At 65.4% G+C, this 24940-nt stretch overlaps 4 protein-coding genes across 7 annotated transcripts; 3 read left to right on the top strand and 1 right to left on the bottom strand.

Moving 5' to 3' along the window:
* The first annotated feature begins 231 nt into the window (after positions 1-231).
* On the top strand, positions 232-1940 carry MRPS18B (mitochondrial ribosomal protein S18B). Its single transcript, XM_032094419.1, has 7 exons — positions 232-334; positions 686-785; positions 880-977; positions 1214-1282; positions 1396-1462; positions 1538-1597; positions 1677-1940. Exons 1-7 carry the CDS (start codon positions 251-253, stop codon positions 1913-1915), a joined length of 717 nt encoding a protein of 238 aa, XP_031950310.1. The 5' UTR covers positions 232-250; the 3' UTR covers positions 1916-1940.
* Positions 1941-2631: 691 nt separating this feature from the next.
* On the top strand, positions 2632-8377 carry ATAT1 (alpha tubulin acetyltransferase 1). Of its 3 annotated transcripts, none has more exons than XM_032094418.1 (10): positions 2632-2795; positions 2956-3016; positions 3302-3408; positions 4011-4071; positions 4704-4745; positions 5568-5669; positions 5937-5982; positions 7023-7097; positions 7470-7608; positions 7944-8377. In XM_032094418.1, exons 1-10 carry the CDS (start codon positions 2698-2700, stop codon positions 7966-7968), a joined length of 756 nt encoding a protein of 251 aa, XP_031950309.1. In that variant the 5' UTR covers positions 2632-2697; the 3' UTR covers positions 7969-8377. The 3 variants fall into 3 exon arrangements, with proteins under 3 accessions (XP_031950309.1, XP_031950306.1, XP_031950308.1); XM_032094415.1 differs by having other exon boundaries at positions 2633-2795; positions 4632-4745; XM_032094417.1 differs by having other exon boundaries at positions 2634-2795; positions 3326-3408; positions 4632-4745; positions 7944-8376.
* Positions 8378-9027: 650 nt separating this feature from the next.
* C31H6orf136 (chromosome 31 C6orf136 homolog) lies at positions 9028-11849 on the top strand. Its single transcript, XM_032094414.1, has 6 exons — positions 9028-9336; positions 9764-10057; positions 10146-10234; positions 10341-10541; positions 11491-11560; positions 11646-11849. The coding sequence occupies exons 1-6, from the start codon at positions 9043-9045 to the stop codon at positions 11727-11729; spliced, it is 1032 nt and encodes a 343-aa protein (XP_031950305.1). The 5' UTR covers positions 9028-9042; the 3' UTR covers positions 11730-11849.
* Positions 11842-24581, bottom strand: DHX16 (DEAH-box helicase 16). 2 transcript variants are annotated; one of them, XM_032094413.1, is made up of 20 exons: positions 24331-24581; positions 23620-23849; positions 22991-23138; positions 22829-22885; positions 22461-22715; positions 20686-20904; positions 18951-19139; positions 18424-18534; positions 18063-18178; positions 17759-17969; positions 17545-17643; positions 17292-17444; positions 16921-17061; positions 16392-16554; positions 15295-15413; positions 15129-15196; positions 13572-13734; positions 13220-13381; positions 12947-13120; positions 11842-12118 (listed from the first exon to the last, which is right to left on the bottom strand). In XM_032094413.1, exons 1-20 carry the CDS (start codon positions 24529-24531, stop codon positions 11990-11992), a joined length of 3108 nt encoding a protein of 1035 aa, XP_031950304.1. In that variant the 5' UTR covers positions 24532-24581; the 3' UTR covers positions 11842-11989. The 2 variants fall into 2 exon arrangements, with proteins under 2 accessions (XP_031950304.1, XP_031950303.1); XM_032094412.1 differs by having other exon boundaries at positions 20686-20907; positions 24331-24580.
* Between the last annotated feature and the right edge of the window lie 359 nt (positions 24582-24940).

Raw genomic sequence — 24940 nt, 5'->3', positions numbered from 1 at the left:
CCCCTCCTCCCGCTCAACCGCCCAACCGCGCCTGCGCGGGGCCCGCAGCGCGCGCGCGCGCGCGGCAGCCGCCCTCCATTGTCCTCGGGCCGTGTGGCGCAGTTTTAATTCGGGCGGCGAGGAGGAGGGCGCTGCGCATGCGCCGGAAGCCGACGGGCGGGGAGCGGCCGTACGGCAAGATGGCGGCGCCCCGCCCCCCGCGTGAGGAGGGGGAGCGGCGCGGGGCGGGGCGTGAGGGAGAGGCGGGAAGATGGCGCTGGCCCGGGCGGCGGCGGCGCTGAGGGCGGCGGGAGGAGGCGGCGGGAGGGGCGCGGGGAGGCCGCGGTGGGCGCAGGTGAGGCGCGGAGCGGCGGGAGGGGGGCGCCGGGGGGAGTTGGGGGGGGGGGGAGGTGGCGCGAGCCACGTGCGGCGGGCGGGGCGAGTGACGTCGCTGCGCGCCGATTTCTTCCCGCTAGGGGGCACTAGGGCCGGGAGGGGGCGTGGCTTGGCGAGGCGTGACGTCATAATCCGCATTACGGGTTACGTCATGCTGCGCTACGGGCTGGTTAGTGCGGGCCGAGTGACGTCAGCTGCGTCCCGTGACGTCAGCGCGGACTGCTGAGTGATGGGGGGAAGGGGCAGCCCTGCGTGATGCGTGACGTCATCGCTCCGAACGCAACTATGACGTCATAACCCCCTTCCCCAGGACCTCCCCCGGCTCTGCAGCACCCAAGAAACCCCCAAGGACCCCCCGCCCGCCCCCTCCCCCTACCAGGACCGGCCCTGGGAGTACCTGGAGAGCGAAGGTTTGTGTGGGGGAGGAGATTTTTGGGGGGGCCAAGGGGGGGTTTTGGGGTCCCAAACCCCTTAAAACCCCCCCCAAAAATGTCCCCACCGCAGAATACCGGGCCACCTACGGCGACAAGCCCGTGTGGCACGGCTACCGCTGCAGCCACAAGGGATCTGTCCCCCCCCAGCGCACCCGCAAGGCCTGTCTGGTGAGTACTGGGAGCACTGGGAGGGCTCCTGGGCACACTGGGGGCATTTTGGGGGGGTGAAAGGGGCATTTTGGGGGGTTCTGCTGCTGCAGAGCCTGAGGGGGGGGACTGCAGAGGCGCTGGGAGGGTACTGGGGGCGTTTTGGGGACCTTTGAGGCCTCTCAGGTGACGTTTTGTGGGGCACTGGGAGTGACTGGGACTGACTGGGACTGGGTCGCTTCCCCCTCTTCCCTCAGCGCCGGGGAAGCCACGTGGGGAACCCCTGCCCCATCTGCCGGGACCGGAACCTGCTGGTGGATTTTCGGGTGAGTTCGGGGGGCTTGGAGGAAAATTTGGGAGGGCCTGCATTATCCCCCCTGTTGCTGATTTTCCTCTTTCTTCTCTTTTCTTTCTTTTTTATGCTTTTTTCTCTTTCCAGAATGTGAAGCTGCTGGACCAGTTCATCTGCCCCCACTCTGGCGTCATCTTCCACCCCATCCACACAGGTGAGGCGACACCTGAGGGTCACCTTTGTGTCCTTGGGTCCCTTTTGGGTGTCCCTGACCCCTTTTCCCCCTCAGGGATCTGCATGAAGCAGCACAAGCGCCTATCCCAGGCCATTGCCCAAGCCCAGGACCACGGTGAGCCCTGAAGCTCGGATTTTAGGGAGTCCCAACCCCCCCTGGGTGCCCCTCAAGACCCTCAATCCTCCCTTTCCAGGTCTCCTGTGGCTCCACGTCCCCTTCGTGCCGGTCCCTGACGAGGATTTCTCCAACCAACACGCGGCTGTGGGGAAAACTCCACCGGCGCCTGCCCTGAAGGGGCCGGGCCAGGCCTGGTACCCCTGGTATGAGTGGCAGCAGCCCCCTGCCACCGAGGTGGCCCGGATGCGCCGCCTTTACCGGGGATTCCTCAAGGAGAATTACCCCGATACCCCCCCAAGCCCATCGGGGGAATAAAACGTTCAAAAACCCTCCCCCAAAACTCTTCGTTTTCCTTGTCTGGGAAACTGAGGCACGGGGCCAAAATGGCGGCCGAGCCGCAAAATGGCGGCGTGTAGAGGGGGAGTATATCCCACAATGCTTTGCGGGGAAGGAGGGGAATGCTTCCCTTCATGCTTTGCTGCGGCGCGAAAAGCGGGTTGCTAAGGGGGGCGGGGCTTGGGTGCTGAAGGCGGGAGAAGGGGCGGCAGCGATTGGACGAGCAGGTGCCGGGGGTGGAGCTTAGCCCAGACCAGCAGAAGTGATTGGTCGGCGGGTTGCCAGGGGCGCGGCTTGATGCCCGAGAGCGGAAGTGATTTGCCGGCGGCTGCTATGGGCGGGATTTGTTGTCTGAGGGCGGGCGAAGGGGCGTCCGCCGTTGGCGAGCGGTTGCCATGGGCGGCACTGAGTTGCCATGGGCGGCACTGGGTTGCTACGAACGGGCGCGGCGGCGGCAGCGGCTGTCCGCTGGTTTCCGTGGGCGGGACTCGGTTTCTAAGGGCTGTCAAATGGGAAGCAACGATTGGCTGTCGGTTGCTAAGGGCGGGACTCGGTTGCTAAGGACGGCCGAACGCAGCACAGCGATTGGTCGGCGCTTGTCGGACCCGGCCGCGATTGGCTGATTCCTCCCCGCGGGGGGCGTGGTTTCTTTGCCGCCCGGGCGCGGCCGTGGCGGTGGCGGCCGGGCCGGGCCCGGCGGGCGGAGGAGGCGGCGGCGGCGGCGGGGCCGGGCCGGGCCGGGCCGGGCCCGGGGATCGACCATGGAGTTCCCCTTCGACCTGGCGCCGGTGCTGGGCGAGCGGTTTTGCGTCGTGGATCAGCACCTGCGGCCCGCGGGGCGCGGCGGCACCGCCAAACGGTACCGGGGGCCGCGCGGGGCAGGGCGGGAAGGGCGGGCGCGGGGCTTGCCGGGAAACTGGCGGACCCCGCGGTTTTGGGAGGATTTGGGGGGATTTTGGGGGTTTTTGTGAGGGGAAGGTGGGGTGACAATGGCTCCTGTCGGTGTCCCCTCGGCGCAGGGAGGAGCTGGAGCAGCAGCTGAGGACGGTGATCGATGAGCTGGGCAAAGCCTCGGCCAAGGTGGGGGGCACTGGGAGCACTGGGAGCACTGGGGGGTTACTGGGGACAATGGGAGGAAGGAACTGAGGCCGTCCCAGGGGTCAGTGAGGGGTTTGAAGGGGTCACTGGGGACAATGGGAGGTCAGAGGGGGTCCCCGGGGGTCAAGGAGGGGTCCTGGGGAGGGGTCCCTGGGGACAATGGGAGGTCAAAGGGGGGTTCCTGGGGAAAACTGGGCGGTCCCAGGGGACGTGAGGGGGTCCTAGGGGAGGAATGAGGGGTCACAAAGGGTCCCGGGGGGGTCATGGGGGGTCCCGTGTCCCCCCAGGCAGGCCCAGGGCCTCTCCACCCCCGTGACCAGCGCGGCCCGAATGGAGAGCAACCGGCACGTGCTGTACATCCTGAGGGACACCCGGTGAGACCCCCAAAAACGCCCCCAAAACAACCCCAAAATGCTGCCTAAATATCACCAAAACGTGTTCCCAATGTCCCCCCAAGCACCTTAAAATATTCCCTGAATAACCCCAAAAATCACCCCCCAACCGGCACGTGCTGTACATCCTGAGGGACACCCGGTGAGACCCCCAAAAACGCCCCCAAAAGAACCCCAAAATGCTGCCTAAATATCCCCAAAACGTGTTCCCAATGTCCCCCCAAGCACCTTAAAATATTCCCTGAATAACCCCAAAAATCACCCCCCAACCGGCACGTGCTGTACATCCTGAGGGACCCCAAAACCCCCCAAAATAACATCAAAATTACCCCCAAAACCCCCCCTTGGACCCTCCAAATTCCTCCTGAGACCACCCAGAATCCTTCGAATCCCTCCATATCCCCTTAAACCCCCAAATTCCCCCCAAATCCCCTTTTCCACCCCGAATTCCCCCCAAATCCCCTTTTCCAACCCAAATCCCTCCCAGCTGCCCCCAAATTCTCCCCAAATTCTCCCCAAATCCCCCTCAAATCCCCCCAGATTCCCCCCAAATCCCCCTCAAATCCCCCCAAATTCCCCCCCAGCTCCCCCAAAGGCGCCGTGCTCGGGTTCCTCAAGGTGGGCTACAAGAAACTTTTCCTGCTGGTGAGTCCCGAGAATTTTTGGGATCCCTGAGATGGATCCAGTGGGATTTGGGGTGGATCCTGTGGGATTTGGGGTGGATCCGGTGGGATTTGGGGTGGATCCCGTGGGATTTGGGATGGATCCGGCGGGATTTGGGGTGGATCTGGTGGGATTTGGGGTGGATCCGGCGGGATTTGGGGTGGATCCGGCGGGATTTGGGGTGGATCCCGTGGGATTTGGGGTGGATCCAGTAGGGTTTGGGGTGGATCCGACGGGATTTGTGGTGGATCCCGTGGGATTTGTGGTGGATCCCGTGGGATTTGGGGTGGATCCAGTAGGGTTTGGGGTGGATCCGACGGGATTTGGGGTGGATCCGGCGGGATTTGGGGTGGATCCGACGGGATTTGGGGTGGATCCTGTGGGATTTGGGGTGGATCCGACGGGATTTGGGGTGGATCCGGCGGGATTTGGGGTGGATCGACGGGATTTGGGGTGGATCCTGTGGGATTTGGGGTGGATCCTGTGGGATTTGGGGTGGATCCCGTGGGATTTGGGGTCCCCACTCCCCGTGTGCCCCCCAGGACCGGGACGGGTCCCACGTCGAGGTGGAGCCTCTTTGTGTCCTGGATTTTTACATCCACGAATCCCAACAGCGCCGGGGGCTCGGCCGGGAACTCTTCCGGGAGATGCTGCAGGTGCTGGGGGAAGGAAAAATGGGGATTTTGGGGGGAAAATGGGGATTCTAAGGCGGAAAAAATGAGGATTTTTGGGGGAAAATGCTAATTTTAAGGGGGAAACAGTGAGGATTTTGGGGCAAAAGAAGTGGGGATTTTGGAGGGGAAAGGGTAATTCTAAGCAGAAAAAAAGAGGATTTTTTTGGGGGGAAAATGGTAATTTTAAGGGGGGAAAAAAGAGGATTTTTGGGGGGAATTTTGGGGAGAAAATGGGACTTTTGGGGCGAAAAAAAATGGGATTTTGGGGAGAAAATGGTTATTTTAAGGAAGAAAAATGAGGATTTTTGGGGGGAAAATGGTAATTTTAGAGGAGAAAAAATGAGGATTTTTGGAGGGAATTTGGGGGGGGAATGGTAATTCTAAGGGGGGAAAAAAAGAGGATTTTGGGGGGGATTTTGGGGAAGAAGGGGGAGTTTTGGGGCAAAAAAATGGGGATTTTGGGGAGGAAATGGTAATTTAAGGTGGAAAAATGAGGATTTTTGGGGGGAAAATGGTAATTTTAAGGGGGGAAAAAGAGGATTTTTGGGGGGAATTTTGGGGAAAAAAAATGGGGGTTTTGGGGAGAAAATGATAATTTTAAGAGGAAAAAAACCCAGGATTTTTGGGGGCAATTTTGGGGAGAAAATGGTAATTTTAAGGGGGGAAAAAAGAGGATTTTGGGGCGAAAATGGGAATTTGGCGGGGGGGATGGGGATTTTGAGGGGAGCACGGGAATTCTGGGCAGGAAAAGGAAAATTGTTTTGGGGAAGAAGGGAATTTTGGGGCTGATGTGCTGAATTGCAGCGGGAGAGGGTGCAGCCCGAGAAGCTGGCCGTGGACAGACCCTCGGAAAAGCTCCTGGGGTTCCTCCGGAAACATTTCGGGCTCTGCGACCTCATCCCGCAGGTGGGAGAAGGAAATAATGAATTAAGTACTAAATAATTAATTTTTTAATTGTTTTTCGGTTGTACATCGACGATTGGCTTTTCAGTAAATTGAGTATTTTGTTTTAAATGAGGGATTAGAGGTTGAATGTTTTAGCTGGGGAGGGGGAATTCCATTAAATATTGAAATAAATTTTAATTTCGTATTCATTTATGAATGTGCTTGTAATTAACAGGGTAATGAGGTTAATTAGGGTTACATGGAGCTCGTTGTTCTTGCCCTTTCCAGGTGAACAATTTCGTCATCTTTGAGGGGTTTTTCTCCACCAGAACTGGTGAGTCCGGGCCGAGCTCCTCCGCTTTTTCCAGGGAATCCCTCTGCGGATTCCAGGGGATCCCTGGGGCATTTTGGGCTGGATTCCGGGGAATTCTGGCAGGAATTCTGGCTGTCGGCTTGGGGGGGTTTGGGCTGGATTTGGGCTGGATTTGGGCTGGATTGTGGTGGTCACCTGGGTGGATTTTGGGGTGGATTTTGGGGAGGATTTGGGCTGGATTTTGGTGTTTGCCTGGGAGGATTTTGGGGTGGATTTCAGTGTTTGCTGGGGTGGATTTGGGGTGGATTTTGGGGTGGATTTGGGCTGGATTTGGGGTGGATTTCGGTGTTCACCTGGGTGGATTTCGGGCTGGATTTTGGTGTTCACCTGGGTGGATTTTGGGGTGGATTTGGGGTGGATTTTGGTGTTTGCCAGAGTGGATTTTGGGGTGGATTTCGGTGTTTGGTGGGGTGGATTTTGGGCTGGATTTTGGTGTTTGGGAGGATTTTGGGGTGGATTTGGGGTGGATTTTGGTGTTTGGTGGGGTGGATTTTGGGGTGGATTTGGGCTGGATTTCGGTGTTGGCCTGGGTGGATTTTGGGGTGGATTTGGGGTGGATTTTGGTGTTTCCCTGGGTGGATTTGGGCTGGATTTTGGTGTTGGCCTGGGTGGATTTGGGCTGGATTTTGGTGCTGGCCTGGGTGGATTTGGGCTGGATTTTGGGCTGGATTTTGGGCTGGATTTCGGTGTTCACCTGGGTGGGTTTTGGGGTGGATTTTGGGCTGGATTTTGGTGTTTGGGAGGATTTTGGGGTGGATCTGGGGTGGATTTCGGTGTTTGGTGGGGTGGATTTTGGGGTAGATTTGGGCTGGATTTTGGTGTTGGCCTGGGTGGATTTTGGGGTGGATTTGGGCTGGATTTCGGTGTTGGCCTGGGTGGATTTTGGGCTGGATTTTGGGCTGGATTTCGGTGTTGACCTGGGTGGGTTTTGGGGCCGGATTCCTGCGTTTCCTGCGCGTTGTCCGGGGTCACTCCCGTGCCTGACCCCGCTGTCCCCACAGTCCCTGCCCGGCGCCCGTTCCCGCGGCCGCGGCCGGAGGAGCCCATCAAGCCGTACTCGCTGACCGAGCGCGACTGTAAGGGCCCGGCCGGGCGGGGGCAGGGGGCGTGGCCAGTGGGTGTGACCAGTGGGTGACGTCATGGGTGTGGTCAGTGGGTGGGGCATTGGCTGTGGTCAGTGGGTGTGGTCAGTGGGTGACGTCATGGGTGTGGTCAGTGGGCGGGGGCCCTGGGCATGGTCAGTGGGTGTGGTCAGTGGGTGTGGGCGTGGTCAGTGCATGGCGCAGTGGGTGTGGTCAGTGGGCGTGGCCCTGGACGTGACCAGTGGGTGTGGCCCTGGGCGTGGTCAGTGGGTGGTGCAGTGGGCGTGGTCAGTGGGTGGTGCAGTGGGTGTGGTCAGTGGGCGTGGCCCTGGGCGTGGCCCCTGACGTCCCCTGCGTCCCCCCCAGTCCTGCGGGAGGAGCCGGAGCCCCCCTGGCCCTTTAACCTGTCCCGGGGGTCCCCGGTGCGGGGCAGCCTCCGGCCCTTCCTGCTGCGCCGCGAGACCCCCGCGGGGACCCCCCCGGAGCCGCCCCCGCGCCGCGCCAGGTACGGGACGGGGTCAGGGGGGCGGGGGGGGATCGGGGCTGGGATTGGGATCGGGGCTGGGATTGGGGCTGGGGTCGGGACTGGGATCGCTTTGGGGATTGTTTTGGGCCCGATTTTGGACTCAGTTTGGGCTCATTTTGGGATCAGTTTTGGGTCAGAGTCAGGGTTTGGGTTGGGCTCATTTTGGGATTGATTTTGAGGTGGGTTTGGGCTCAGTTTTGGGCTTGGTTTGGGCTGGATTTTGGACTCAGTTTCAGGATTGGGTTTGGGATGGATTCTGGGCTCAGTTTTAGGCATTTGGGGCTCAGGTTGAGCTGTTTTTTTCCCCCCCACAGCTCCTTGGGGCGCGTCGGCCGCTGACCTCCCCCAGTCCTTCCCCCCTCCGGCCACTGACCCCTCTCCCCCCCGGCCACTGCCTCCCCCTGGCCACTGGTCCCCCCTCACTCCGGCCACTGGCCCCTCCTGGCCACTGACCCTCCTCGGCCGGGCCGTGGGGGGGGATGGGGCCACCTGGATTTTGGGGGGGCTGGGGACAACTGGGGGCCCCGTGGACTCAACTGGGAACCAGTTTCCGCCCCACTGGAAGCCTCAATGGGAACCAGTTCCTGCCCCATAACCCCCACTGGGACCAGTTCCTGCCCCACAGCTCTACTGGGAACCAGTTGCTACCCCACTGGGACCAGTTCCTGCCCCATAACCCCACTGGAACCAGTTCCTGCCCCACTGGAAACCAGTGCCTGCCCCACGGGTGCCTCTCCGTGCCCCATAACCCCACTGGAACCAGTTCCTGCCCCACAGCTCTACTGGGAACCAGTTGCTATCCCACTGGGACCAGTTCCTGCCCCACTGGGACCAGTTCCTGCCCCACTGGAAACCGGTGCCTGCCCCACGGGTGCCTGTCCGTGCCCCATAACCCCACTGGAACCAGTTCCTGCTCCACAGCTCTACTGGGAACCAGTTGCTATCCCACTGGGACCAGTTCCTGCCCCACTGGAAACCGGTGCCTGCCCCACGGGTGCCTGTCCGTGCCCTATAACCCCACTGGGACCAGTTCCTGCCCCACAGCTCTACTGGGAACCAGTTCCTGCCCCACTGGGACCAGTTCCCGCCCCACAACCCCACTGGAACCAGTTCCCGCCCCCGTGGGTGCCCGTCCCCCCCCGCACGGCCCCGGGGGGGGTTCCTTTCTCCTCCTCCCCCCTCGTTTTTGGGGACATTTCAATAAAATCGGTGACTCCGAGCTGCGTTTCGTTCTTGGCGACTCCTCCGGGCGGTGTGGGCGTGGCTTATTCACTACGTTACCCATATATGGCCTTAGCCCCGCCCCCGAGCGTGAGAGCGCGGTTCCTATTGGCTCCCGCCGCGTGGCCCCGCCCCCTTCGCGCCCTTATGAATGAACGGCGGGCGGGCGGTAACGGCGCGGAGCCACCGCGCATGCGCAGCCCGCTCCGGGTCACCTTCCCGCGCTCGGCGCACGCGCCCTGCGCTGAGGGGGAAGCGCGCGCGGCCCGCGCAGGCGCGGAGCGAGCGCCCGGCGTGAGGGGAAGAGGAGGCGGCAGCGCCAGCGGGGACCGGGACGAGCAGGGCGCCGTGGCCGCCATGTACCGGCACGTCACCGCCACCGTCACCGCCGCCGTCCGCCTCCGGCCCGGCCGCGCCTGGGCCCCGGCAGCGGCCGCAGCGCCCGGAACGACCCCGCCGCGTCGCCGCTACCGAGCGCGGCTGCAAGTGAGGGGAGCGCGCTGAGGGGGGAGAGGGGCGGGGCTATGCAAATTAGAGCCGCGGGGTGGGCGGGGTTATGTAAATAGGAGGTGCGGCGGGTATTGGGAGGGGGCGTGGTTATGCAAAAAAGATGGCGTAGCGTTTGTTTGGGGAGAAAAAGGGTTATGCAAATGGAGATCGGGGGTGGGCGGGGCCATGCAAATAGAGCTGCGTGGGAAAATAAGGGATGGGCGTGGCTACGCAAATAAGTTCCTTAAATAGTTTCTATTTGCCGCCAGCAGAGGCGTGGTTATGCAAATCGAGGGCGGGGTTTAAGCGCTGGGGGCGGAGCCGGGGGCAACCCCCACCCACCCCTGGGGGGGTCCCTGCTGCTCCCAGCCCCCTCCCCAAATGGTTCCGATCCCAAATCCCGCTTTTTTCCCCCCATTCGCAGGACCTGGAGCCCCCCCTGGTCCCTGGCCCGGCTCTGGCCCTGCTGCCCCCCCCGCGCTGTCCCCAGGCCCGGCCCCCCGGGACCCCCCCGCGGGGGCTGGAGGGGCTCGGGGGTCCGGTCACCACGGTGGACGGGCGGCGTGAGGACGACATCGCCGTCAGGGACCCCCCCCGGCTGCTGCTGGGACCCCCGGGACCCCCCCCGGGCACCCCCGGGACCCCCCCCGGCCGCCGGCCCAACCCCCCGTCCATGGAGGAGCACTTGGCCACCATGCACGAGAAGCTGCGGCACGAGGTGACAGCGGGGAGGGGTGACACAACTGGGGGGGATTGACGAGAAGGGGGGGTGACAGCAGCCCCGGTGACCCCCCTGTCCCCCCCAGCTCCCCAATTTCTTCCTGAAGATCCCGGACTACGCCCTGTACGCCCCCGACGTGGAGTTCCAGTGCCACCTGCTGCGCCTGCACACGCGGTGGGTGACGCCGGGGGGGTGGGTGACAGCCCTGTCGGGGCCGGGGGCGCTCCGGCAGCCCGGGGACGCCGGCAGCGCGGGGCGGTGACGGCGCTGCTGTCCCCAGGGGCCGTGCCATGTACGCGGTGGCCGTGGCGCTGTGCCGGGCGCTGGCCTGGGGCTACTTCGCCAGCCTGAGGCTGGAGGTGCTGGCGCTGACCCGGCACCCCGAGGACTGGAGCGTCCGAGCGCGCTGGCGCCTGACCGGGCTGCCCCTGCACCTGCTGCTGCTGCGCTGGTACCGCCGCGACAAACGGGCGCTGCTCAGGTGAGGGACGCGCCTGCGGCACCCCCCGTGTGGCACCCGCCCGTGTGGCACCCCCGGCACCCTCCTGTGTCGCTCACCCCTGTGTGTCACCCCCCCTGGGTGGCACCTGTGTCACCCCATCACCCTCGTGTCACCCCCCTGTGTCACCCCTGTGTCACCCCCCTGTGTGTCACCCGCCTGTGTGGCACCTGTGTCACCCCGTGTCACCCCCGTGTGTCACCCCCCCGTGTGTCACCTGTGTCACCCCGTGTCACCCCCCTGTGTCACCCCCCCGTGTGGCACCTGTGTCACCCCATCACCCCTGTGTCACCCCCATGTGTGGCACCTGTGTCACCCCGTGTCACCCCCTGTCACCCCTGTGTCACCCCCCTGTGTGTCACCCCCGTGTGTCACCCCCCCGTGTGTCACCCCGTGTCACCCCTGTGTGTCACCCCCCTGTGTGGCACCTGTGTCACCCCATCACCCCTGTGTGTCACCCCCCTGTGTGGCACCTGTGTCACCCCGTGTCACCCCGTGTCACCCCCCTGTGTGTCACCCCCGTGTGTCACCCCCCGTGTGTCACCTGTGTCACCTGTGTCACCCCGTGTCACCCCCTGTCACCCCTGTGTCACCCCCGTGTGTCACCCCCGTGTGTCACCCCCCCGTGTGTCACCTGTGTCACCCCGTGTCACCCCCCGTGTGTCACCTGTGTCACCCCTGTGTCACCTTCCTGTGTCACCCCGTGTGTCACCCCCCCATCATCCCTGCGTCACCCTGTGTCACCCCCTGCGTCACCCCCCCGTGTCACCCCCCCGTGTCACCCCCTGCGTCACCCCCCTGTGTCACCCCCTGCGTCACCCCCCCGTGTCACCCCCCCGTGTCACCCCCCTGTGTCACCCCCTGCCCCCCCCGGGGGGTCGATGCCACCTCTGTCTCCGATGTCCCCAAGTGCCCCCGTGTCCCCCCCCAGGTCTTACGACGCCTTCTCCACCTTCTTCCTCAACTCGCAGGGGCTCATCCGCTGCCACCGCGTGGACAAGGTGAGTCTGGGGACACCTGGGGACACCTGGGGGACACCTGGGGACGTCCCTGGTGTCCCCTGACCCCGTGTCCCCCCCCCCGCAGCTGATGCCAGCCCCCACGGCCGTCCCCGAGCCCAAGAAGCTGCTGGTGGCCGCGGCGCTGGCCGTGGCCCTGGCCCGGCCCTGAAGCCGCCGAGGGGGACACCTGAGCGCCCCTCCCCCCTCGGAGTGTCCCCTTTGTCCCCTCCCCTGTCCCCCCCCGCCCCCCCCTTAACTTAATGTACAGAATAAACTCAGCGAGCGGTGACAGAGGGGACAGCAGCGTCCCCGGGCGCGGGGCTGGCGCCGATCCTCTGCCGCAGGGGCTGTATTGGGGCGCCCCCGGATGTCCCCAAGCGTCCCCAGATGTCCCCAAACGTCCCCAGGTGTCCCCTCCCGGGGGGGGGGTCAGCCCAGCTCCTCCCGCGATTTTCCGGCTTTTTTGGGCATCTTGCGGCCGCTGCCGTCCTCGAGCTCCTTGGCCTGGTAGTAGTGGGGGGCCACCTCCAGCAGCCAGGCACTGTCGATCTCCATCACCTGGGGACAGAGGGGACACCCGCTGACCCCTGGGGACAGCTGGGGGCCACCTCCAGCAGCAGCCACGTGCTGGGGTCACCTGGGGGGAGCTGGGGACACCTCTGGGGACACCTCTGGGGACACAACCATGGGTTGGGGGTCGCGTCTCGCGCTTGGTTGTCTCGGGGTCGCCGCTTTGTCACCTCGGGGATGTGGCTACCGGGTCCTTGTCGCTGTGGTCCCCACGTGGGGACCTTGGAGGTGCACCCAGCGTGTCCCTCACGTCCCTCCCACTGTCCCCAGCGTGTCCCTCACGTCCTTCCCTGTGTCCCTGTGTCCCCCTGGGATCCGCACCTGCTGCATGGTGCAGCACCCAGCGTGTCCCTCATGTCCCTCCCTGTGTCCCTCCTGTCCCTCCCTGTGTCCCCAGCGTGTCCCTCCTGTCCCTCCCTGTGTCCCTGTGTCCCCCTGGGTCCCCACCTGCCACATGGTGCAGCACCCAGTGTGTCCCTCACATCCCTCCCTGTGTCCCCAGCTGTCCCTCCTGTCCCTCCCTGTGTCCCCAGCTGTCCCTCACATCCCTCCCTGTGTCCCCAGTGTGTCCCCCTGGGTCCCCACCTGCCGCATGAACTCCTTGGAGGTGCGCACCAGCTCGTGGTACAGCACCCAGCGTGTTCCTCCTGTCCCTCCCTGTGTCCCTCACGTCCCTCCCTGTGTCCCCAGCGTGTCCCTCTTGTCCCTCCCTGTGTCCCTCCTGTCCCTCCCTGTGTTCCTCCTGTCCCTCCCTGTGTCCCCAGCTGTCCCTCTTGTCCCTCCCTGTGTCCCCAGTGTGTCCCCCTGGGTCCCCACCTGCCGCATGAACTCCTTGGAGGTGCACACCAGCTCGTGGTACAGCACCCAGCGCGGCTGCAGCGCGAACAGGGCGCTGTTGGGGTGGATGAACACCGGCTGCTGGTGCTTCACCGTGCGGTACCCGCCCCGCGCCAGCCGCGCCGTGTGGTAGAAGAACCCGGCTGTGATGGCCTGGGGGGGGACGCAAACGGGGACTCGGTTACTGGCGGGGCGGGGGGGAGGACTGGGATGGGTCCCGGGGGGTGTTTTGGGGCCGTTTTTGGGACTCACCTTGCGGACGAGGTCCAGGTTGGCCCCGCACGAGGAGGGCGCGATCTCCACGCGCTCCATCAGCCCCTGCAGCTGGTCCCGCACGTCCCTGGCCCTGCGCAGGGACCGCGCCTGCACGAAGTGCTCGTAGCACCACTGCAGGGAGTGGCCGCTGGCCACCCACTGGGACGGCGTTGGGGACGCGCCGACGGAGGGACGGCGGCGTTGGGGACGGCGGGAGGGGACGAGGACACGGAGAAAAGGACACGGAGAAAAGGACACGGTCAGTGCCGCCGCCGGACACCGCCGTGTCCCCAGAGCCGCCACCGCCGCGGCGTCCCCGGTGTCCCCGGTGTCCCTGGGGCCAGCAGACCTGGTTGTAGACGTTGAGCAGCACCAGGTGGTCCCCGCCGGGGACGCTGAAGGCCACGCGGGCGCTGTCGGCGTGGAGCACCTTGTCCTTGGGCCGGTAGAACACGGCGTTGTTCACCGACAGCATGGCGGCCACCGTCAGCACCTCCTCCGTGCAGCCGTACCTGGGGACGGGGGACGCTCGGGGGACGCTCGGGGACATTGGGGACGCTCGGGGGACATTGGGGATGCTCAGGGGACATTGGGGACGCTCAGGGGACATTGGGACACTCAGGGGATGCTCAGGGGACATTGGGGACACTCGGGGGACACTCGGGACATTGGGGACACTCAGGGGACACTCGGGGCATTGGGGACACTCAGGAGACATTGGGGACACTCGGGATGCTCGGGGGACATTGGGGACGCTCGGGACACTCGGGATACTCAGGACATTCAAGGGACATTGGGGACACTCGGGACTTTCGGGGGACATTGGGGACGCTCAGGGGACACTTGGGACACTCGGGACATTAGGGACGCTTGGGGGACACTCGGGGCATTTGGGACACTCGGGACACTCGGGGGACATTGGGGACACTCAGGGGATGCTCAGGGGACGCTCAGGGGACGCTCGGGACACTCAGGGGGCATTGGGGACACTCGGGGGACACTCAGGACACTCAAGGGACTTTCGGGGGACATTGGGGATGCTCAGGGGACACTTGGGACACTCGGGACATTGGGGACGCTTGGGGGACACTTGGGGCATTTGGGACACTCGGGACACTCAGGGGACATTGGGGACACTCGGGACACTCAGGGGATGCTCAGGAGACATTTGGGACACTCAGGGGATGCTCAGGGGGACACTGGGGACGCTCAAGGGACATTGGGGACACTCAGGGAACATTGGGGACACTCAGAGGACACTCAGGGGACATTGGGGACGCTCAGGGGACGCTCGGGGGACGCTCAGGGGACGCTGGGGACACTCAGGGGACGCTGGGGACACTCAGGGGACACTCGGGGGACACTCGGGGGGACATTGGGGACGCTCAGGGGATGCTTGGGGGGACATTGGGGACACTCAGGGGACACCCAGGATGCTCAGGAGACATTTGGGACACTCAGGGGACATTGGGGACACTCAGGGGACACTCGGGGGATGCTCAGGAGACATTGGGGACACTCAGGGGATGCTTGGGGGGACATTGGGGACACTCAGGGGACACTCGGGACACTCGGGACATTTGGGACACTTGGGACACTCAGGGACACTCAGGGGACACTCAGGGGACATTGGGGACGCTCAGGGGATGCTCAGGGGACATTTGGGACACTCAGGGGACATTGGGGACACTCAGGGGATGCTCAGGGGACATTTGGGACACTCAGGGGACATTGGGGATGCTCGGGGACACTCAGGGGACATTGGGGATGCTCAGGGGACATTTGGGACACTCGGGACATTGGGGACACTCGGGACACTCAGGGGACACTCAGGGGACACTCAGGGGACACTGGGGGGACGCTCAGGGGACACTGGGGGGACACTGGGGACTCGGCTGTCACTCACTGCTCACTCGCCAGGATCATCTTGGCCAACATGGGCTCCACGGGCAGCTCCGCCATGCGCCGGCCCAGCTGCCGCGGGACACCAGTTAGAACCAGTCCCGGACCAGCGCCGCGCCGCTGTCGGCGCCCGGCGAGCCCTCCCAGTTCATCCCAGTGCTCCCAGTTACCGTGGTGAGCTCTCCCAGGTGGTTGAGGGCGCCCAGGGCGTAGAGCTGCTCCAGCGCCAGCACCAGCGTCTCGTGGGGGGGCGGGTCCAGGAAGTCGAAGTGGATCAGGTCGTTGATCCCTGGGGACGCCCCGATGTCCCCGATGGCACCGCCGCGTCCCCACGGTGCCACCGGGGCTCCCCAGCCCCCCCCGAGCCCGGGGACACCCCGAGCTTGGCACCAAGGTCCCCCTGAGGTGCCCCGGGGTGGTCCCAGAATGTCCCAGGGGTCCCTAAAACGTCACCTGAGGGGCACCAGTGGGCCCTAAAACGTCCCTTAGGATGCCCCAGTACCCCCAAGATGCTCCCAGTGCCTCCCAGTCCCTCCCAGTGCCTCACCCAGGCTCTTGAGCAGCAGCACCAGGGAGCCCAGGTCTGTCCTGACACCCCCAGAGCCCCAGAAATGCCCCTTTAGCCCCCCAAATCTCCCCGTTAATGCCCTCCCAGTGCCTCCCAGTGCCTCCCAGTGCCTCACCCAGGCTCTTGAGCAGCAGCACCAGGGAGCCCAGGTCTGTCCTGACACCCCCAGAACCCCAGAAATGCCCCTTTAACCCCCCAAATCTCCCTGTTAATGCCCTCCCAGTGCCTCCCAGTGCCCCCCAGTCCCTCCCAGTGCCCCCCAGTGCCTCACCCAGGCTCTTGACCAGCAGCACCAGGGAGCCCAGGTCTGTCCTGACACCCCCAGAGCCCCAGAAATGCCCCTTTAGCCCCCCAAAACTCCCCGTTAATGCCCTCCCAGTGCCTCCCAGTGCCCCCCAGTCCCTCCCAGTGCCCCCCAGTGCCTCACCCAGGCTCTTGACCAGCAGCACCAGGGAGCCCAGGTCTGTCCTGACACCCCCAGAACCCCAGAAATGCCCCTTTAGCCCCCCAAATCTCCCCGTTAATGCCCTCCCAGTGCCTCCCAGTGCCTCCCAGTGCCTCACCTAGGCTCTTGAGCAGCAGCACCAGGGAGCCCAGGTCTGTCCTGACACCCCCAGAACCCCAGAAATGCCCCTTTAGCCCCCCAAAACTCCCCGTTAATGCCCTCCCAGTGCCTCCCAGTGCCTCCCAGTGCCTCACCCAGGCTCTTGAGCAGCAGCACGAGGGAGCCCAGGTCGGCTCTCTGGATCTCGGGCACCGGGGTCTCCTCCAGCTCGTGCTGGAACGCCCAGGCCGTGTAGAGGCGGAAGCACTTGCCGGGTGCCACCCGCCCCGCCCGGCCGGCGCGCTGGTTGGCAGAGGCCTGGCGGGGACAGCGCGGCACCGTCACACCGGGGACAGCGGGGCGACCTGGGGGACCTGCGGGACCCCGTGTCTGTGACAGGGACTGGCACAGGTGGCACAGGTGGCACAGGTGACAGCGAGCAGGGCGTCACCACCAGCGACTCCATGCTGGTGTGGGGAGTGACAGGAGGTGGCAGGAGGTGACAGGGGGTGGCACTCAGTGACAGCAGGTGACCCAGGTGGCATTACCCGCGAGCAGGGCGTCACCACCAGCGACTCCGTGCTGGTGTGGGGAGTGGCAGGGGGTGGCAGGGGGTGGCAGGGGGTGGCAGTAGGTGACAATAACATGATCCCAAGTGACAGCAGGTGACACAGGTGGCATTACCCGCGAGCAGGGCGTCACCACCAGCGACTCCATGCCCGTGCGGGCGCTGTAGCTCTTCTGCTTGCAGAAGCCGGGGTCCAGCACGTACACGATGCCGTCGATGGTCACCGACGTCTCCGCGATGTTGGTGGCCACCACCACCTGCCCAGGGGACGCTCAGGACACGCCCACGGACACGCCCGGACAGGCCCCGCCCCTCTGACCACACCCGATCGAGCCCCACCCCCTTTAGACCCCACCCATTTGCACCCCACCCCTCAAAGCCACACCCCTTTAGACCCCACCCAATTAAGCCCCGCCCATTTGTGACCCCACCCATTCTGACCACACCCTCAGAAGCCCCGCCCCCCCCCGTTAAAGGGCCAGCACACCTTCCTGGCGCCGGGGGGCGTGGGCTGGAAGATGCGGGCCTGCAGCTCCGAGGGCAGGTTGGCGTAGATGGGCAGCACCAGCAGCTCGGGCAGCCGCGAGCCCAGGCGGCGGCAGCGCTCCTGCAGCAGCTCCACGCACGCCTCGATCTCCTCCTGCCGCCCGCGGGGACACGTCGGCGACGCGCCCAGGGAAACCATCTCGAGGATGGGGACGGCGGGAGGGACGGCCAGGGGACGCTCAGGGGACACCGACCTGTCCGGTGAGGAAGACCAGGATGTCCCCGGGGGGTTGGGTGACGTGGATCTGCAGCACCGACACCACGCAGGCCTCCAGGTAGTCGGCCTCGGGAGCCTGAGGGGACACGGGGGGACAGAGGGGACGTCAGCACCGGGCGTCCCCAGCAATCCTCAGGCACCCCCTCCCTTCTCCTGCGTCCCCTGGCGTCCCCAGCTGTCCCCGCCGTCACCTTGGTGTAGTAGATGTCCACCGGGAAGCGCCGCCCGGGGATGCGGAACACGGGCGCGTGGTCGAAGAAGGCCGAGAAGCGCTCGGTGTCCAGCGTGGCCGAGGCCACCAGCACCTTGAGCTGCGGCCGGAAGCGCGCGATGTCCTTGATGAGGCCGAACAGGACGTCCGTGTGCAGCGTCCGCTCGTGCGCCTCGTCCACCATGATCACGCTGGGGACGGCCACAGGGACGTGTCCCCGGTGCGTCCCAACGCCGGCCGGCCCCGCTCCCCTCCGCGCTGTCCCGCGGCGCCCCCGGGCTCACCTGTACGAGGCCAGGTCGGGCTCGGTGAGGAACTCGCGCAGCAGCATCCCGTCCGTCATGTACTTGAGCACCGTCCGCTCCGACGTGCAGTCCTCGAAGCGGATGCTGTAGCCCACCTTGGGGACGAGGGGCAGCTCGCTGCCACCTCCCCTGGGCTCGCTGCCACCTCCCCTGGGCTCGCTGGCACCTCCCTGTGCCACTCGGGCCACCCCTGTGGTCACTCAGTCCCGCCCTGTGGCTGCCCACCCCCCCCCCAGTTGTCCCCTGCAGCGTCACCAGGGTGTGCCCAGGGTGCTCCCCAGGGTGGGGCTGTGTCCCCCCAGTGTCCCCCCCAGTGTCCCCAGTGTCCCCCCAGTGTCACCTCGTTGCCCAGCTTGGTGCCCATCTCCACGGCCACCCTCGCTGCCACGCTCATGGCGGCCACGCGCCGCGGCTGCGTCACCCCGATCCTCAGCCCGCCCCGCGTGTAGCCCTGGGGACACCGGGGGGTCGGGGGGGGGTCAGGGGGGTGACGGAGACCCCAGACCCCCCAGTGACCCCCCCCAGATCACCACTGACCCCCCCAGACCACAACCGACCCCAAACATCAGAGCCGAGCCCCCCAAATCCCCCCCAGAGCCCAAAATCCCACCAAATCCCCTCCCAGTCCCTCCCAGTTCCCTCCCAGTCTTCCCCAGTTCCCTCCCAGTCTCCTCCGGTCCCTCCCAATCCCCTCCCAGTCCCCCCAATCCCCTCCCAGTCTCCTCCAGTCCCTCCCAGTCCCCCCAATCCCCTCCCAGTCTCCTCCAGTCCCTCCCAGTTCCCTCCCAGTCCCTCCCAATCCCCTCCCAGTCCCCCCAATGTCCTCCCAGTGCCCTCCCAGTCCCCCCCAGTCCCTCCCAGCAGCACCTCCTCGTGCAGGTACTGGGGGATCTGGGTGGTCTTCCCCGAGCCCGTCTCGCCCTCGATGACGAGGATTTGGTGCTGGGCCACGGCCGCCACCAGCTCGGCGCGGAAGGGGAAAATGGGGAGCGAGCGGCGGCTGTCCTGCAGCGACTGCCGGCGCCGCTCCGCCTCGGGGACGGCCTCGGGGACGTCCTGGGGACAGCGGGGCCACCTCAGTGCCACCCTCGGTGCCACCGGTGCCACCCCAGTGCCACCCGCGGTGTCATCAATGTCACCCCAGTGCCACTCTCTGTGTCACCGGTGTCACCCCAGTGCCACCCGCGGTGTCATCGATGTCACCCCAGTGCCACCCTCGGTGCCATCGGTGTCACCCCAGTGCCACCCTCGGTGCCATCGATGTCACCCCAGTGCCACTCTCTGTGTCACCGGTGTCACCTCAGTGCCACCCTCGGTGCCACCGGTGTCACCCCAGTGCCACCCTCGGTGTCATCGATGTCACCCCAGTGCCACTCTCTGTGTCACCGGTGTCACCTCAGTGCCACCCTCGGTGCCACCGGTGTCACCCCAGTGCCACCCTCGGTGTCATCGGTGCCACCCCAGTGCCACCCGCGGTGTCATCGATGTCACCCCAGTGCCACCCTCGGTGCCATCGGTGTCACCTCAGTGCCACCCTCGGTGCCACCGGTGCCACCCCAGTGCCACCCGCGGTGTCACCGGTGTCACCCCAGTGCCACCCGCGGTGTCACCGGTGTCACCCCAGTGCCACCCGCGGTGCCATCGGTGTCACCCCAGTGCCACCCTCGGTGCCATCGGTGTCACCTCAGTGCCACCCTCGGTGTCATCGATGTCACCCCAGTGCCACCCTCAGTGTCACCGGTATCACCCCAGTGCCACCCGCGGTGTCATCGATGTCACCCCAGTGCCACCCTCGGTGCCATCGGTGTCACCTCAGTGCCACCCTCGGTGTCACCGGTATCACCCCAGTGCCACTCTCGGTGCCATCGGTGTCACCTCAGTGCCACCCTCGGTGGCACTGGTGTCACCTCAGTGCCACCCTCGGTGTCATCGATGTCACCCCAGTGCCACCCTCGGTGTCACCGGTATCACCCCAGTGCCACCCTCAGTGTCACCGGTATCACCCCAGTGCCACCCTCGGTGTCATCGATGTCACCCCAGTGCCACCCTCAGTGTCACCGGTATCACCCCAGTGCCACCCTCGGTGCCATCGGCGTCACCCCAGAACAGCCCCAGTACCACCAGTGCCCCCTCCCACTGTCCCCAGTGCCGGTGCTGCTCTGCCTCAGGGACATCCTGGGGACAGCGGGGTCACACCTGAGCTCACCACGGTTCCATCGGCCCAAATCCCCCTTTTCTCTCCCCAAATCCTCCCCAAACTTCTTCCTATAACCCCAAATCCCCCTTTTCCCTCCCCAAACCCCCTCCCCAAACCCCAAATCCCCCTTTTCCCTCCCCAAATCCACCCCAAACTCCCCTTTTCCCTCCCCAAACCCCCTCCCCTCACCCCAAATCCCTTTTCCCTCCCCAAACCCCCTCCCCAAACCCCAAATCCCCCTTTTCCCTCCCCAAATCCACCCCAAACTCCCCTTTTCCCTCCCCAAACCCCTTCCTATAACCCCAAACCCCCTCCGCAAACCCCAAATCCCCCTTTTCCCTCCCCAAACCCACCCCAAATCCCCCTTTTCCCTCCCCAAACCCCCCTTTTCCCTCCCCTGCCCACCTTCTGGGGGTCGGTGCCCTCCAGCTGGGCGGCGCTGACGAACTGCACCATCTCGTCCTCCTCCAGCAGCAGCTCGTAGTCGCGGGCCGGCTGCCGCAGGGCGGCGTCGCGGGCCCCGAAGCGCAGCGCGGCCGCCCCCAGCAGCTGCTCCTCCCAGCGCCGCTGCTCGTCCCGGGGGGCCAGCGGCTCCTCCGCCCCCGGCTCCTCCCGCTCCGGGATCTTCTGCAGGGGCACCGACCCGTCAGGGGCGCTGGGAGAGGGTTTGGGGGGGATTTGGGGCGCTGGGAGGGGCTCTGGGGGGGATTTGGGGTGCTGGGAGGGGATTTGGGGCTCTGGGAGGGGGTTTGGGGGGGATTTGGGGCACTGGGAGGGGCTCTGGGGGGGATTTGGGGCACTGGGAGGGGGTTTGAGGTGCTGGGAGGGGGTTTGGGGGGAGTTTGGGGTGCTGGGAGGGGGTTTGGGGTGCTGGGAGGGGGTTTGGGGGGAGTTTGGGGTGCTGGGAGGGGGTTGGGGGGGATTTGGGGCGATGGGAGGGGCTCTGGGGGGGATTTGGGGTGCTGGGAGGGGATTTGGGGCTCTGGGAGGGGGTTTGGGGGGGATTTGGGGCGCTGGGAGGGGCTCTGGGGGGGATTTGGGGCAATGGGAGGGAGTTTGGGGTGCTGGGAGAGGGTTTGGGGGGAGTTTGGGGTGCTGGGAGGGGATTTGGGGGGGATTTGGGGTGCTGGGAGTGGCTCGGGGGGGGTTTGGGGCGCTGGGAGGGGATTTGGGGCTCTGGGAGGGGGTTTGGGGGGGATTTGGAGTGCTGGGAGGGGGCTTGGGGGGAGTTTGGGGTGCTGAGAGGGGGTTCGGGAGGGATTTGGGGCGCTGGGAGGAGCTCTGGGGGGAATTTGGGGCACTGGGAGGGGATTTGGGGCTCTGGGAGGGGGTTTGGGGGGGATTTGGGGCGCTGGGAGGAGCTCTGGGGGGGATTTGGGGCACTGGGAGGGGATTTGGGGCTCTGGGAGGGGCTCTGGGGGGGATTTGGGGCAATGGGAGGGGGTTTGGGGTGCTGGGAGAGGGTTTGGGGGGAGTTTGGGGTGCTGGGAGGGGGTTTGGGGGGGATTTGGGGCGCTGGGAGGGGGTTTGGGGTGCTGGGAGGGGGTTTGGGGGGAGTTTGGGGTGCTGGGAGGGGGGTTGGGGGGGATTTGGGGCGATGGGAGGGGGGTTGGGGGGGATTTGGGGTGCTGGGAGGGGCTCTGGGGGGGATTTGGGGTGCTGGGAGGGGATTTGGGGGGGTTTGGGGTGCTGGGAGGGAGTTTGGGGGGGATTTGGGGGCACTGGGAGGGAGTTTGGGGGGGTTTGGGGTGCTAGGAGGGAGTTTGGGGGGATTTGGGGCGCTGGGAGGGGCTCTGGGGGGGATTTGGGGCACTGGGAGGGGATTTGGGGCTCTGGGAGGGAGTTTGAGGTGCTGGGAGGGGATTTGGGGCTCTGGGAGGGGCTCTGGGGGGGATTTGGGGCAATGGGAGGGAGTTTGGGGGGGATTTGGGGCGCTGGGAGGGGGTTTGGGGTGCTGGGAGGGGATTTGGGGGGGATTTGGGGAGAATCAGGGGTCCTGCACAGGATCCCGGAGGTTCCAGGAAGGATTTTGGGTGGGTAAACCCCAAATTCGTGATTCTAACGGGATCCCAGAGATTCCAGGGCGGATTTTTAGGGGAACAAACGCAGAATTCCCGATTCCAACCCCCCCGGGACACCCCGGACGTGCCGAACTGGGGGATCTCCGGCGTTTCCCTCACCTTGCCCCGCGTCTCCTCGGGGATGTGGTAGCGGCTGCTCCGCTCCAGCTGCTCCCGGTCGCCGGCCCGTTTGTACTCCCGGGCCAGGTCCCGAACCCGGCGCTTGTAGCGGAGCTCCCGGAGCTCGGGGGCGCTCAGGGAATCCTCCCCGAAGAGCAGCTCCTCGTCCTGGATCTCCAGCTCCAGCTCCTCCAGCTTCTCCCGCTCGCGCTTCGCCAGGTACTCGCGGCGGGAGCGCTTCCGCAGCTCGGGGATCTGCGAGGGGCAGCAGCGGGATGGAAGGGGATGAGAAAAGAGCAAAACCAGCACAAAGAGGGGAAAATGGGGGGGCGGGAAGGGTAAGGAGTGGGAATTTCAGCAGCTCTCACCATGGCTTTTTGATCTTCCTCGGCGATTTTGAGGCGTTTTTGGGCTTCTTCGTAGGCCTGGAGGGGGAAAAGGGGGTGAGAAAGGGGGGAAGAGGCCCGATTCTCATCCAAGAACCCCCGAACCCCTCTTGGGACCCCCCCAGACGCCCCCCCAAGCCCCACCTTGTTGTTGGTCCGAGCCCCCCGGTCCCGTTCCCGGTCGCGGCGCCGCAGCCGCTCGGCGAAGGCGTCGCGCTCCTGCAGGTCCCGCAGCCGCTCCCGCTCCGACGCCTCCCACTCCTCCTCCGGCTCCTCGCGGGGCTCGGCCGCCCTTGGGGAGGGGGAAAAACGGATCAGGGAACCCCAAAAACCCGCCAGGAGCACCGGAATCCAACCCAGGAGCGAAAAAAAACCCAAGCAGGAGCACAAAAAAGCATCAAAATCCCACCCAGGACCCCAGAATCCCACCCAGGACCCCAAAACCCCACTCAGGACCCCAAAATCCCACTCAGGACCCCAGAATCCCACCTAGGACCCCAAGACCCCTCTCAGGATGCCAAAATCCCACCCAGGAGCCCAAGTTCCCACTCAGGACCCCAAAATCCCACCCAGGACCCCAAGACCCCACTCAGGACCCCAAAATCCCACTCAGGACCCCCAAAATCCACCCAGGAGCCCAAAATTCCCCCTGGGAGCACCAAACTTCTACCCAGGAACCCCGAAACCCACGTGTGGTGACCGCCAGGGGCAGAAGTGACCCCAAAACCCCCCGAAATTTGGGAAGGGCCCCCAAAAGCCCCGTTTCTACTCACGGCGGGGGTGACGGCGACGCCGGGGCGGCCTCGGGGGGGGACTCGGAGCGGCGCCGTCGCCTCAGGTGACGCCGGCGTGGGCGTGGCTCATCCTGGGCGTGGTCCTGGGCGGGGCCCGGCCCCTCTTCGTCGCTCTCCACCAATCGGTAGCCGCGGTTCTGCCGCTGCAGCTCCAGCGCCGCCCGCTCGGCCGCGCGCCCGGGGGGCTCCCGGGGGGCTTCCCGCGGCACCTGCGGGTGGGATGGGGTCAGGACACGCCCCACGGCCACGCCCAATATGGCCACGCCCACCTGACCACACCCAATATAGTCACGCCCACCTGGCCACACCCAATGTGGCCACGCCCACCTGGTCACACCCAATGTGGCCACGCCCACACAGTGATGGCCCCGCCCATTGGTAGCCACAGCACAGCCTGATTGGCTGCTGTGTGTAAGCCACGCCCACTCGCGGTGACATCACCCCTAAAGGGCGTTAAAATGCGCCCCCTTCTTGACCAGTTTGCCTTCAAGTCCCGCCCCTTTCTGGTTGGCCACGCCCTCAGCACCGTAAATGGTGTTGTAGAGCCACGCCCACACCTGCAGGCCACGCCTCCCTCTCCATCTAAAGCGCCTCCCACTCGCCCCCCTCAGCGAAAGCCGCGCCCCCTCCATTTCCGCGCCTCTCTGAGAAGCCCCTCCCCCCCCCGCCCCCTCACGCCGCCCCGCCCACCTTCTCCCACAGCTGGCTCGCGAACTCGCGCACGCGCGGCTCCTCCACGCGCAGGGCCTCGGTCTCGCGCAGCCGCTCCAGCAGCTCCTCCAGGCTGCGGCTCCGCCGCGCCAGCGCCACCAGGAAAGCGGGGACGTGGCGGGCGCTGAGGCCCAGCAGCTCCTGCAGCTGCCCGGACACCCAGCGCTCCAGGGCCGCCATCGCCGCCGCGGCCGCTTCCGCCGTTTCCTTCTCCTCCTCCTCCTCCTCCTCCCCCTCACGGAGCCGCGGCCCAATCAGCGCCCGGCGCGGGAAGCCGTCGGCCAATCAGCGCCCGGCTCGCGCCACCCCCCCCCCCCCCCCCCGCGCCGCGCCGGTTGCGGCCAATCAGAGCGCGCGGCTCGCGGGGCCGCGCCCACTACCGGCCCTACCGTAATGCCGCGAGCGCGCGCGCGCGCGCGGGGCCGTAAGGGCGCGATGAGAAGCGCAGGCGGAAGCGGGGGATTTGGGGACACGGGGACAGTCGCTCCCGTCACTGTCCCCGATCCATCCCCCAGGATCCATCGATCCATCAATCAATCCATCGATCCATCCTATTTCTCCCCTGGGGCTTCATCGCTTCTTTCCCTAA

Source organism: Corvus moneduloides, chromosome 31, assembly GCF_009650955.1.
Source record: "Corvus moneduloides isolate bCorMon1 chromosome 31, bCorMon1.pri, whole genome shotgun sequence".
Classification (NCBI taxonomy): Eukaryota; Metazoa; Chordata; class Aves; order Passeriformes; family Corvidae; genus Corvus; species Corvus moneduloides.
The sequence above is the reverse complement of the archived record's forward strand: the minus strand, read 5'-3'. Positions and strand labels throughout refer to the sequence as shown.

Coding starts and splice junctions, on each gene's coding strand:
- MRPS18B (XM_032094419.1), top strand. CDS start 251: ATGGCGCTGGCCCGGGCGGCGGCGGCGCTGAGGGCGGCGGGAGGAGGC. Junction 335..685: donor GGAGGCCGCGGTGGGCGCAG/GTGAGGCGCGGA, acceptor CCCCTTCCCCAG/GACCTCCCCCGGCTCTGCAG. Junction 786..879: donor GGAGTACCTGGAGAGCGAAG/GTTTGTGTGGGG, acceptor TCCCCACCGCAG/AATACCGGGCCACCTACGGC.
- ATAT1 (XM_032094415.1), top strand. CDS start 2,698: ATGGAGTTCCCCTTCGACCTGGCGCCGGTGCTGGGCGAGCGGTTTTGC. Junction 5,670..5,936: donor TCTGCGACCTCATCCCGCAG/GTGGGAGAAGGA, acceptor TGCCCTTTCCAG/GTGAACAATTTCGTCATCTT. Junction 7,098..7,469: donor CTCGCTGACCGAGCGCGACT/GTAAGGGCCCGG, acceptor CGTCCCCCCCAG/TCCTGCGGGAGGAGCCGGAG.
- C31H6orf136 (XM_032094414.1), top strand. CDS start 9,043: ATGCGCAGCCCGCTCCGGGTCACCTTCCCGCGCTCGGCGCACGCGCCC. Junction 10,058..10,145: donor ACGAGAAGCTGCGGCACGAG/GTGACAGCGGGG, acceptor TGTCCCCCCCAG/CTCCCCAATTTCTTCCTGAA. Junction 10,235..10,340: donor CTGCTGCGCCTGCACACGCG/GTGGGTGACGCC, acceptor TGCTGTCCCCAG/GGGCCGTGCCATGTACGCGG.
- DHX16 (XM_032094412.1), bottom strand. CDS start 24,531: ATGGCGGCCCTGGAGCGCTGGGTGTCCGGGCAGCTGCAGGAGCTGCTG. Junction 23,850..24,330: donor CGAGCCAGCTGTGGGAGAAG/GTGGGCGGGGCG, acceptor TCCCACCCGCAG/GTGCCGCGGGAAGCCCCCCG. Junction 16,555..16,920: donor TGGTGACGCCCTGCTCGCGG/GTAATGCCACCT, acceptor TGTCCCCGCCAG/GCCTCTGCCAACCAGCGCGC.